The sequence below is a fragment of the Hypanus sabinus genome, chromosome 21 (assembly GCF_030144855.1).
Source record: "Hypanus sabinus isolate sHypSab1 chromosome 21, sHypSab1.hap1, whole genome shotgun sequence".
NCBI classification, from domain to species: Eukaryota; Metazoa; Chordata; class Chondrichthyes; order Myliobatiformes; family Dasyatidae; genus Hypanus; species Hypanus sabinus.
Window position 1 is genome coordinate 40033875 of NC_082726.1, and position 13748 is coordinate 40047622.

A 13748-nucleotide genomic window follows, 5' to 3' on the forward strand; every position below is an offset into this window, starting at 1 on the left:
AGCAGCTGTGGGTGCTCTGTTTCTGTTGGCAGATCTCTACATAAAGTGTCATCAAATAGATGGATACAGACCATGTGGAGGCAGCTGGGATTATGTGAATTGGCAATACAGTCGGCACAGACATGGCTGCCAATGGGCCTGCGCCTGTGCTATACTGTTATATTCTAAGTACAAGTCAACTGATATTAAATCCCAAATCAATGGGTTCAGTGCGGAAACCATCTCATGAAAGGAGTTGGGGAAGTTACAATGGGTTATTCTGAGGTGCACAATGAAGAGAAGACACTTAGCACATGCCCAAAACAGAGTCATAGCCAATCAGCACGAAACAGGCTCTTTACCCAACTCATCCTTGCCAACGGTGTTGCCTGGAGAGCTAATCCATTTGGCTCATGCTGGGCAATAGCCTCAAAACCCCACTTATCCATGCACTTATCTAAGTGGTTTTATAATGTTATTAATGTGCCTGCTTTAAGCATAATTTTCATCAGCTCATTCTAAATATGCAGCACGCTTTCTGTGAAGAAGCTGGTCCTGATATCCCTTCATACTTGCAGGAGTACTCATAGGAAACCTTCAGGTCTCCGTCCTACGTGACTACACCAACCATTTCGCTGATGCTAAAGATCATTTGTGTACTATGACCCACATTCCATCTGTAAACTACAAGCAGAATCCAAGCACTCCTCAGAAAATGTAACACTCTAATAGAGTCGAGAGCCGTGCTGGTATAGAACATGGAATATAAATGGGTAGAATAAGCTTAAGAGGTTTGAATGGCTGACTCCTGCATCATCCAGGAAGAGAGGATGCAAAGGAATCCAAGTTTGAAGCTTTGGACCCAGCAATATCATTAGCACTAACAATCATAAAAAATATAGGACATTATTCCTGAAGGAAGACACAATTCAGAAAACTATCAGATGATCACAAGTACTGCAAAAGGTTCAGGAAATTTAGAGCATGTGGAGGCACCGATACAAATTATAGAAAGAAAACTGTATTCAAGTATACTGTACATCTTTCAGAACTATAATCCAGCACTCAAAGGGTTACCTCAACATACTTAGAGTGCTTAACAACTGAGTCATTGTATCTTGTTGCATTTGCAACTTTACCATCTCAATTAAGTTCATTAATTACGTCCAGTTCAAAGAAAATCCCAAAGAATTCAGAAAGGTCCAAATGGGTCACTCTATGTAAACCAGGCTTACACACAGAGCCAGCAAATGCAATTCTTCACATAGTTTTTTCACAAAACACTTGATTTATTCAGTAACCTTGACCTGATTCAGTTTCCCCACATACTTCAAGACATGTTACTGTCAAAATAAACCATTCACCAGTAGAATTGATGATGTCTTCTTACCAATGGATCTAACTTGGCTGGACAAGTAGCCCAGTGTCTGGTTTGACTTTTGAGATAGGCACTTGAGTCTGTCTGCTGCAGGATATGGAAGGGATTTCACCCACAAGTTCCCAATGGGAGATCAATTCACCCCTAATCTATGCCCTACCCATTTTGCCAAAAACAGTGAGAGGCTTCCAAAGCACCTGCTTTTCTTTTACACTCCCACTCTATTTATATAGGGATAATCTTCCCACATATTTTCTCCCACTCCCGCTCTCTTCTTCTCTCTCTGTCTCTCGCTCTTTCCCCCTCGCTTGTTTGTGGTGATGCAAAATGAAGAAGCGAGTGTTTGGCAGTTCTCAGTATCATCTTGTCACACTACTGCAGAGGGAGGAGGTGGAACAGAGGTAGTGGCAATAAATTGCAGCAACTTCCTGTCATTGCAAGGTAGCAACACAGACACCTCTGCTGTTCTGAAGTTATTGAGAAGACAGGCTGGGCTTGCGATTGTGTGACATGCACAGGTCTCTATGGAGATGCAAAATAGCCCAACTGATCTGAGGTCCATGTGTCAAAGGGTAAATTGTCAGTATTTCTCATGTTAATTCTTACTCAGGTTGGGGGCTGTGCTCTGCTCTGAGAGACGACATCTTACACATGCAGAGATAAATTCAATGCACATGTGAAATCTCTCACATCCTTTTCCCACAATGTATAAAACATTCCTAAATTCTCTCACAGGCATAATCTTTTATTCCCTCAGGAGTCTGGGATCATTAGACAGAGTTAATTTATTTGGTTACTGCTGAAAAAAATGAGATCCTCGACCTCATTGACACCCTGACAGATCCAAACTAGCTAGCAACAGTATTAGAGGCACTGGGTTAGACTGTTCTCGCTGATCTTTTTAAAAAATGCAACATTATGGTGGATGAGGTAGTGCTGATGCTCCAGGGACCCAGACTCAGTCCTAAACTCAAGGTGCTCTCTTTGTGGAGGTTGTACATTCTTACTGTGACTGTGGGTGTCCCTTGGTACTCTGGTTCAATCCTTGGCTGGTAGCTTTATTAGCCAATGGAAGTTACTTAGGGCAGGTTAATAGCAAAAAGAAATTGGGTAATAATGGGAGGTCGCTGACTACCCTTCTTCCCTAGATCAAAGTTGGATTAGAGTGCCAATGACTACAGGAGAGATGATCACAGCCTAGTGGCAGTGAGGGAGTATAGAGGTGGAAGAATATAGAAATAAAGTAAGAGATTTGGGGTAGGGGCTGGTCATTATAGCCACTGTTCCCTTCAAGGTGTGCACATGTGTGCATGCACACATCATTTGCTACGAGTGCACAAAGGAATTTAAATTGCTCAAAAGCTTGTCTCCCTCTACCTCGTTGGCATATTAAGTATATTTCACGAGCATACACAATCACATTTCATTTTCCGGTTTCTGATGCAGATGGTGTTGACAATGTGGAGTTTGCAATAATTTGTCTGCAGATTTTAGAACTGGCTTATTTATACTGTTTTTATTGAAGAAATTATTGATTCACTATGTTGAATTCCAAAGAAGCAAAGGGCATAAAGTGCAAAAGAACTGCTAGTTTATTCACAGTGGAATGGCTTAATGAAACAATGGAAACTGCTACACTGAAAGCTCATGAGGTCAGGAAAGTGCAGCTACAAGAGATATTAATGCACAATACAGAAGCTGGTGTTACCTGCATGTATTGTTGCGATGCAAAAGTTGCTGAAGAACTTGCAAATTGGACGAAGTGGAATGATATTCAGAAACTTGACTTTTTAAAGGCAACACGAGTGAATCTGCAGATGCTGGAAATAAATAAAAGCACAAAATGCTGTCTGGCCTGCTGAGTTCTGCCAGCATTTTGTGTTTTGACTTTTTAAAGCATCATTTAGCAAGCAATTCACATATGGATGGTATGCAAAAGCTCTGGTGAGAAAACCTTTCATTACCCTCTACGTACGTTTTATGAAAGTGCAGATGAACGAGAGTGGAAACGATTAAACTCAGAAGAGATCAAAGTTCTCATTGACAGTGTTTTGCTAGCTGATAAAATGAATACCTCTATATATAAAATTCAATGCACACATGTAGTCATTGGGCAAAAAAAAATGCATAGTACAATGTTTTTGGCACACTGGCCATTGCAAATTAGAGGAAACATTGATTACAGCTCTTTGCACCTGCTCTGCCAAAACAAAATCATGGTTGATCTAATCTTAACCTGTCTGTGCCTCCTACACCTTGAGCTCAAAATAGCCCAAAAGTCTCTTACAACACTGAATATATTCAATGATTTAGTCTCATCCCACTCTTGGGTTAGAGGATTCCACAGAGACTGAGATGAGAAATTCTTGCACATCTTTGTCCTAAGGTGCCATGTTAGAGTAGCGGTTAAAGTTCAAGGGGTCAGAGTTCAGAGTTCAACTCTGTGTCAACTGCAAAGAGTCTGTATGTCCTTCCTGTGGAACACATGGGTTATCCCCTGGTGCTCCAGTTTCCTCCTACAGTCCGAAGATGTACCGAGTCGCATAATTGATTATTTTAAGCTATCCCAGGATTAGGGTAGGGTTAAATTGAGGTTGTGGCTCAATGAGGCTGGAAAGGCTGGAAAAGCCTTCTCCATGTTGTATCTCTAAATAAACAAATAAATAAATAGCTAGACTGATAAATAAGTAAATAATCAAACAGATAAACAGCCAGCTCTGTATGGGTCCTGCCTAGAATTCGAATACCCAATTATGCACCGCCCCTACATACGAGTGGGTGTTTGGGACACCAGCAGGATGGATCTGCTGACTGCTGAGGGACTGCAGCAGGCATCTTCTGCACTTAGAAACTTGGTTTCTGACCGTATTTCTGACTTGCGAACAGTCTTGGCTACAAGCACTTCACATGTACAGGACTCCCTTGTAACATAGAAAGGGCCTGTGTTCTGAACCACTGTCCCCCAGTGTTGAGCTCCCCATGAGGAGAAATTTCTCAGTATCTGTCCTATCAGCTCTGGCTTGAAATTGTTATTGTTTCAATAAGTTCAAAGCGAGGCCTTTGCTGTATTGATTGAAGTTGTCGAGGGATGAGGGATGAATGATCTGAATCAGTATCAGGTATATATACACTGTGAGATTTGTGGCAGCAGTGCAGTGCAAGATATCAAAAAAGGACTACAAGTTACAAAAATAGTGTAAGGAAGACTAATAAGGAAATGTTCTCAGGTTCATGGACGATTCAGAAAACTGTTCCTAAATGTTTAGTGTGGGTGTTCAGACTCCTGTACCTCCTTCCTGATGGTACTAATGAGAAGAGGGCATGTCACGGATGGTGAAGGCCCTTAACAATAGATGTAGTCTTTTTGAGGCACCACATTTTGAAGACGTTCTTGATGGTAGGGAGGTTGGTGCCCACAATGGAGCTGTCTGAGTCTGCAGCCTCTTTCAATCCTGTATATGGGCATGTCAAACACAAGGGGGGAGGGGCCAGCTGGAAAGGAAGAGGGAGTTGGGAGGTAGCTTCTGCAGGCCTTTGGATCAGGGGAAAGGTCAAAAGAAAGTACAGAACTTACTGATGGAAAAGTTTTCTATCCAGCATTGTTCTGGAATCACTAGTTGTTTCTGGGGATGCCCAATGATGGGCACTGCCAGAGCAACATAATTTCCCGGCCAAGTTACAAAAGGAACGTGGCAGATGAAATAGCATCATCCCATTTACTGCTGACAGCAAGATCACATCATGGGCACGTGATCTCAGCAGGAAGGCACTGATACCTAGATGTACCCTGCAGAATTTCTGGCGAAATCATCCACAGGAGACTACATTGTACTTTTCTCTGAGTAAAGCTGTTTGTCAGGCCTGTTCTGTTGCAAAATTTCTAGGCAGTACCTCCTTCATCAGATATTGCTAGCAGTGTTTGCAACGCTGACCTTTTGCATAGATTTGGAAGACAGTTATGCTGTGATTACACATGGCTCAAATACCAGTGCTTGTCCCAGGAAATGTGCATGGAATTCAAAACTTAACTCCCTATAAATCTAACTCTTCACTGATACTCTTGCATAGGAGTGAGATTCCTAGACAGCTGATGTCTATCTCAGCCATGTGCACAGTGAGAAACTGGGAAGATGTTTCTTCTTAAGAGATAGCCCAAGAGCAGAGTGTCTCAGACCCTGAGGGTGCATATTGAGGACTGAGATAGAAGGTAAGACGTGTACCTTCATGAAGCTGAGAGTCCTTGCAAGCCTGTTCTCCAGAAAGCTTTATAGACTGAATATTTGAATATTCAAAGTTGAGGTATACAGATGTAAACAGAAATGAGGCAGGAAACTGGGCAGGTTGGATCAGTCATGTTATTATTGAACGTCAGGGCTGAATACCCTGATCCTCTTTTAACTTCTTACGATGAAATCCAAAAATCAAAGCAAACAACCTTGCAACAAAATAGAGGTACATGACTCTACACATGCTGGAACCTGGAGAAATTCAGCAGGGCGGGAGGGAAATGGACAACCAACATCTTGTGTTGAGACCCTTTATCTGGACCAGAGGAAAACTCCTTCAAAGTGGACATGAAGAGACTTTGCAGTGGAGTAGCAAAATGGAGATGCAAGAGATTGCAGATGCTGGAACAACAATCAATCTGCTGGATGAACAGGTCATGCAGCCAAGGAGGGAGGAAAAGAATTGTCAACATTCAGATGTTTGCTCCAGATCCCAGCATCTGCAGCCTCTTGCCTCTCCCTTGTAGATACTGGAATCTGGGACAACGCACAAAAAGCTGGAGAAACTCAATGGACCAGACACCCGAAGTTTCTGTTTCTCTGAAGTGCAGTCACTGTTGTAATCCGAGAATGCGTGAGTTAAAACAAACAGATGTGATTACCATATGACTTGCTTCACTTCCTTTCTTCCGTAGATTCCTCTCCATGTGAATTTTCTACTGGTGTCCCACATGATGTCGAGGTTCTGTTGTTAGCTGTCTGTTCCTTGCTTAACACACAGCAGAGATCACAACAAGGTAGAGTGGGCATTACACACCCAGTGACCAGATTATTCGGTACCTCCTATACCTAATAAAGTGGCCACGGAGTGTAGCATTCAACACAGTAAGGGCACACTGATGGTGGTTGAGTGTTGGATCAAGGGGAGAGCTAGAGATCCCTCTCTCAGGCTCGCACGGCTTCAGAACCAAGTGAGGCTTTTGTCAAACATATAGAGGAAAAATGTTGCCCATCATTTTCAACCATTCAATGGGCATGTGAAAGGGAATGAATGGAAACAGGAATATTTCTGTCATCTTTCTTGTGGAACAAATTTCTGACCCTTGAAGTTAAGTTAAAAGCACTGCTATAAATAAATTGATGGAACTCGTAAACAACCACATACTTTGGGATTAGAATAAAGAGGTGGTATCCAGGCCTACTGAGCCTATGAAAAGGGACACAATCACAGCATTATTGAGAACTGATATGAATACACATTACACAACTGGCATAATTATTACGTCAGTGTATTTTAAGATCATACGGCAACAAGCAATAAATCGCACTTCCCTCCTGTAAGAGGCAGCACAGCAGCATAGTGGCTAGCACAGACAACCAGGGTTCAATTCCTGCTGCTGCCGGTAAGGAGTTTTAATGTTCTCCCCGTGACCGCGTCGTCCAGGTGCTCTGGTTTCCTCCCATAATCCAAAGACCTATATATAATCGGGCACTGTAAATTGTTCTGCAACAATTTGGATGAGATTGGGGACCGCAGAGCAGTGTGGCCTGAAAGGCTGTGGAGGGCCTATTCAGCACTGCATATCAAAAATAATATTACTGCCATAGATTATGAGGCACCTTCCACCGAATGTAAGCCCAATCCGGATATACAGACCAGCCTTGATATTATTCCTTTAATATACACCTTGTAATGAAATTGAAAAACATTGCCATAAGAGAAGTTTACCACTTTTAAACAAAACATACACTGGAGGCAATTTAGTACAAATGTTATCGAGCTTGCTGTTGCCTGCAGGTCAGCATTGTCTCTGTTTAATGGTCCCAGGGTTAAAGGTCAGATCTTCATGAATAGCGAGTAGTTGTTTGGTTTGGGGGTGTCTGGTTAAGTACTACTGCAGTGACTTCCTGATTATCACACTTGAGTGTGATGCAAGAAGTTTGCTCCAATTTCCACTTACTTTAAAATTCCAAGGACTAGCGGACAAATGCCATACTCTTGCATGGGAGATGATATCCCTTTAAAATATTGTCTTTGGAGCAAGAATCCCAAATTATTTGGCTACATTGTTCTCCTACGAGCTTCACCACTGACACATAAGGTGAATAACGTGTTGAACTAAACTTCGAACTGTGCTAAAGTCAAGCACAGCACAAATTCAACAATAAACACCAGTTCCTCAATAAGTTCATACTATGATGATTGTAGAAGCCGAGAAAACCATATAGAGTTTGAACATTTATTTACAGCTGCAGGATTACCCTGCCCATTAACTTCTTAAAGAAGTGAACCTTGTGCAAGTAACTGTTTAACTAATAGTACCTCTGGGCTGGCGAGATAGCTTCTTTCTGGTTTTACAACAGCACTGTCCCATATTGCTGATCCTTCGGTCTGTCGCTATAGAGATGACATGCCAAGTCCAAGTCATCCAGAGAAATATTCACACGTGCAGCTCTCAGTCCAAGCAGTCTCAGTGCCAGGAGAGACAGAGTTGCTCTGCTGCAGCATTATTCCAGGCTTCTGCACACCGCAAGCAGTCTTTCATTCATCTGAGCCTTTAATCTCTACCCTCTTGCCTTTACTGTAGAGTTCCTGGAGAGTCCTGACACCAACAGCAAACCCCCACCTCTCTCTCTCTCTCTCTCTCTCTCTCTCTCTCTCTCTCTCTCTCTCTCTCTCTCTCTCTCTCTCTCTCTCTCACTCTCTCTCTCTCTCTCTCACACACACACACTCACACAGACAAAATCAGTCTCTCTCTTTCACACACAATCTTTCTTCTCACTCTCTTGTTTTCTTTGTCTCTCACTCACTCACTCACACACACTCTCTTTCTCTTGCTCTCTGACCAGTTCTCTGGGATGTACAGTCCAGCCCATCAATGCCAATTTACTGCACACAACCCCAAATACAGACAGACTCAGCTAATCAATTGTGGAAGGAGTGGATTGTTGATTTGTTCAGAGTCAAGAGCATCAGCTCTCTCTCAATCTCTCTCTCTCTCTCTCTCTCTCTCTCTCTCTCTCTCTGCTTGAAATCTATCTTTCTATGTCACTTTCCTATTAAACCCTACAGCGTATTAATTATGTTTCCTTGCTTTGAAGATGTGAAAAGGCCACGAGGGAATTTTGTGTGTGTGAGCAGATGCCTTTTCGAGTAGCTGCAGGGCAGCAGACTAGCTTTGAATTTAATCGTCAATAGAGAGTAAACTTCCTCCAAAAAAAACCCAGACTCCATAAAGATCAACTAACTGGCTGTAATTTAAACAACAGGGAATGATGGATTGTAACACTACCTATGCGTGATTAAAGGAGCAGCTGTGTTATGTATGTGCTACTGTGTGTCTGGTGTAATACTGCTGACAACAGCCTGGGTTCGTCAGTGTACGTTCTGAAGCTTTGCTATAGTCACTGATAGGTGTTCAAGAAGTCAGCATTAACTGATCGTCAGATTTTCACCAGTGGGAAATGCTGAGACCACTTTGTATTACAAGGAGAAATTGTTCTATAGTACCTGAGAGGCTGTCAATCAATGGCCCTGTAATTAGAATTTCCAATTTGCCCCCACCTTTCCAACCGTTTGGCAATCTCCAGCAACTGAACATGAACCTTCACAACACTTCTGTAAGCCAGACAGGAGAAAGTTCATAGCATTTCTGATTTTCCTCGAACTATTTTGTGTCTAGTTATAACTTCCTTGAGGATGGGAATGAGGTGTCCTCTGACTGAAGCACTGAGATGTCACCAGGAGGGCAATGGAATGTTATTCACTTTCCCAGTGGCTGGAAACGCTGGGAGACCAAAGGTGTAAGTGTGATAATGAGGTGTGAGCTAACATTAAACAACCTCCAGGATCTTGTCCAGCACTGGAGCTGGGAAGCAGCATTGCAATCTACTTGTGAAATTGTACTCTGGCTTTTGCAGTAACACATGTCTCAATAACCGTCAACTTCATATTGTTTCTCAGAGCACCTTTCCAATGCTTTCGAGTGTCACTGATCCCAAAATGTTCATAACATTGGTTAAAATTAGATGTGCATGCTTTCAACTTCAAAAGAACTGCAGCTTGTTTGGGTGTCAATGGGAGCAACATTTTTACAACACTGCAGGCACGTTACTTCAAAACATTTTTGATCCTTAAAATGAATAAATCCCAAAGAGCAGTCACATGTAGGCTGACATTGGACGGAAAGAGACAGGGTATATATATGTGAAAACCTTGTGGTATTAATTCTGATACATTATTGCTTGAGTATCATTCTTTTCACTGAAGTAGATACTGCTAAAATTACTTGCTTTACTGTACTGCAATTCAGAAGAACCTATGGATATCACAATGGTGATGAGTTTGGGATCCTGTTGCTGAAGAAGTGGCAAAGTAGTAACCAAGTGGTCTCCTGGTGGACTAGTAATGACGACAGCCAATGTATGTGGCAGATATGCTGATACACTGGAGCAGTATGAAAGAGCGCAGCCATTTGCTGTGCACATGGAAATGATAGTAATATTCCTGTGTGATAGAGAGAGAGACAGTGATATCATCAAGGACGTGGGAGGACAAAGGGCAGACTAGCAGCTCAGAGAAGAATGCAAGGCTATCATTAGTAGTAAGGCTAAAGACTCAGATAGTACAAGTGCGTTTGCCAAAAAGTTAAAATTCACATTATTGTCATATGTACAACTACACATATGCACCAGTGCAATGAAGAATTTACTTGTAGCAAGTTCACAGACATACAGCACTACATTAGCACCATGTAAGCAGTTTTCATATGAATTGACATAAATTATACATTATTTTTATATGAAAATACAATTAAAAGGTAAAAAATATCCATTTTCATGTAAAGTGGTCATAGTGTTGCTGAACTCTAGTGATTAGGGTTTTGCCAGTTGGTTCAAGAACTAAATGGTTTTAGAGGAATAGTTGTTCTCAAGCCTGAAGGTGTGGGACAGCAGACTTCTGCACCTCCCGCACTATGGTAGCTGTAAAAAGATGGCAAGGCAAGGATGGTGGGGATCTTTGATGATAGATCTTGTCTTTGTGATGCAGTGTCTCCTGTAGATACTAACAATGGTGGGGACAGATATACCTGTGATGCACTGGGCGGAGTCCAGTACTCTTTGAAGTTTCTTATTTCTTTGCACATTCAACTTGTTTTCCTAGACCATGATACAACCAGTTAGGATAATCTCAACAGTACATCTGTAGAAGTTTGTCAGTGTTCAATGGCAGGCCAAAACTCTCCAACATCCTGAGAAAGTAAAGATGCTGGTGTATCTTTCTTGTGCTAGCATCTATTGTATTTGCTGGAACCAGGACAATCATCCAATATGTTAACACCCAGGAATTTTCAAGCTGCCAAAACTTTCCACCACCTACTCCTCAATGCAGATTGGTGCATGTTTGTCCACTTTCCAGAGAAAAATGGCTAAAATCTTTTATGACAACATTTTAAGAATTTTAGTCCAGCGTCATCAGAGCTATTTGCAAATGATATATTTTGTTAGTGCAGGTGGTCAGAGGGAATGGCTGTTGGTTCTGTTGTCAGGCTAAGAAATTTGGATTAAAGTTCCAAATTTCAGATCCATCCAGAACAAGCACTGTGAGTTTCAGGTTTGTGAGAGAGTTCAAGCAAAATTGTTTGTCATGATGCACCCTGGCACTGTCAGAACCCTAGAGTGGAAGAGAAACAGACTCTGATATAGAGATGGTGACCAGAGTTTATTCATAACAATTCCAATGGAACATCACTGGCTCAGCTGAGCAACACACCCAGACATATCATTCTCAAACTAGGACCCCGCGATTAGCGGTAATCAGGCGTCCACTTAATAATGCAAGTAACACAGAACTCCCGAGCCTATCAAAATAAACTTAACAAGTTTAAACAGAAAGCACCAAGAGATCACATTATAAAGTGCAGGTCGCTCAAGAAAAAAACACAAGAAATCCTAAGTGATTAACGGCTCTCATTAAACAACTATGAACCAATTCAGGTGTTCTAAAAACCTTGGACGCCAATGCTATCCAGCTGCCTGTACAAGCCTGAAGAGCTCATGACACTACCCCCCTCCCTATGGACAACACCTGATGGTGAAGAGAGACCTGGGGAACTCAAGAGGGACCTAAGGATTCTCGAGAGAGACTTGAGAACCTCGAGACAGGGAAAACATTGCAAAAAAAACTAGGGAATATTGAATAAATCTGGAAAACATTAAATAAACCTGGGAAATCTGGAGGGCCATGGGAAACCTACAAACCCTTGAGAACATTGATGACCTTGAGAATCAAGAATGTTTAGACCAGATACACTTAGACCCGGAAAAATCTTGAGACCCGGGAAAAGTCTTGAGACCCGGAAAAAGCAGGCAAAACATAGACTAGAGAGCCCAGCACTCTCCGGCTTCCCACACAAACCCAAAGTGCTTATTATACTGTTAGTCAAATCTTACACAATCAAATTTTGCATATGACTTTTGAAGGAGCTTGAAAATAGTCACAGGACGGAAAGGGGAATGTCAAACGTGAATCCCAATAAGACGGCGGTGTGTTCAAACACAGTGACATCTTGGGGCCAAGCAAAGGTGTTTTTGTCTTTTTAAATGTCCTTTTTACGATTGTAAGACCATCCTGGATGTTAACAATTTCAAGTACGGCAGGTCTACCTCATCAGCAAGCTGCTCTATGGCAGAGGAGCTGGAGGAGTTGGACCTGGTGTGGGCCGTGTTACTACCTGCTACAGGAAGGCAGCAGGTGCATGTTGTGCAGTATAACAGTGAATGATAGTCTTCGACATTTCTCTTGTGATTGCAAGACCCTGTTGGACATTGCTGTATCCAGAAATACCGGTCACGTGATAGACGCACTGCCACCTGGCTGGTCAGAGGACATACCACATGCCAATCAACATTTGGTCCCTCCCAACTAATCAATGCACACCTAAATTATTGGTCACCTTAATTGGATTATCTCGCCCAGCCCCATGCTATAAAAGGTGAGACTTGTGCCTGGCTCGGTCTCTCTTACAGACCACTTCATTGAAGGTAAGTGCATTGATTTATGTTTGAGAAGGTCTATCGTTTGTCCTGGTAAGGTAGCCGCTGCTATCCAAGGTCAAGGGGGATAGCTGTCGTAGTGCTTTTCCCTTGTTCTTTGTTTGTGTAACCGTACTTTGTCCCCACACCGCTTCCTGTGTACTGTAGATGCTTGTGTTGACCCGACTTCCCCTTGTAAATAAATCCCTTATTATTAAAACTGTGTGTGTCCAGGCATCTACTGTTGAGACTCAAAGAACCAGTTATTTTCCATCACAACAATCGCTAATGTTAAATGCTACAAGTCTGTTTCCATTGTTTATTGGGGAGACAGATGGTGGGGTAGTTGCGTGGCCTTGGTTGTAGCAAGGACTAGGCTGGCCCCTCCCATTGGTGCTCGGTTGATGGAAGACAAGCTGGATTGCATGCATGTATGCATGCATGCGTACATTCACCTGCAGACTGCTGAGAACTTCCAATAACACCCATGCACCATTAATTTATGAAACATATCTTGGTGCTAAGCTCTGAAACATCTCCTTTCCTCCTTCTCTGCTCCAGCAAATGGACTCCCTCTCTTCAAATACCTCTCTGCCTTTATAGTTCAGCATCTAATTTACTTTCTGCCCAACAGTGCTACAGGTAATTGCTTGGCTTCTGTTGGCAGACACGCCAACAGCCATGCTGCAAATCCTCTGCATTTCAAAATAATCCTTCCTCATTACTATTCACAACACACACCACAGTTTCACATTTGAAATGATTCCTTTTCCATCTTGTCAGTGTGAAATTCCACTGAAGAAGCCCTTGACACCATATTATTGGATCCCATTGCACCACCTAATGCGGGCAATCTTTGCATCAACTGAGCCTCTAGCACTGTACCTGTTGACCAAACCCTGTGCTCTTTCATTTCAATCTCTTTATGGCTCATATCACACTCTCCTCCTTTAGACTCTGTACTGTACTGTAGCTGGTACATCTCTAGTAACTTGGTGAGAGGTTTGATGTGGGCCAATGTAGAGGAAGCATTCTAGTCAGATTGAATGGGACTACTGTAGTGATAGAGGATGTGGAGGTCTTGGAAAAGAACACCCTATCTCCAAGTCTTCCGCTGTGCATGGATCTGC

The 13748-nt window shown here is 42.4% G+C and overlaps 1 protein-coding gene across 5 annotated transcripts in view; it reads right to left on the minus strand.

Annotated features, from left to right (window-relative positions):
• Positions 1–13748, minus strand: part of LOC132378983 (rho GTPase-activating protein 22-like) — a 472736-nt gene that overhangs the window by 271945 nt on the left and 187043 nt on the right. The window contains exon 1 of one of the 5 annotated variants that reach the window (XM_059946401.1): positions 7907–9056. The exons of the other annotated variants lie outside the window; for them this stretch is intronic. Within the exon in view, the coding sequence (XP_059802384.1) occupies positions 7907–8012 (106 nt within the window). The 5' untranslated portion in view covers positions 8013–9056. Of the gene's footprint in view, positions 1–7906; positions 9057–13748 lie in introns of those variants that run through there. 5 annotated transcript variants of the gene reach the window in all.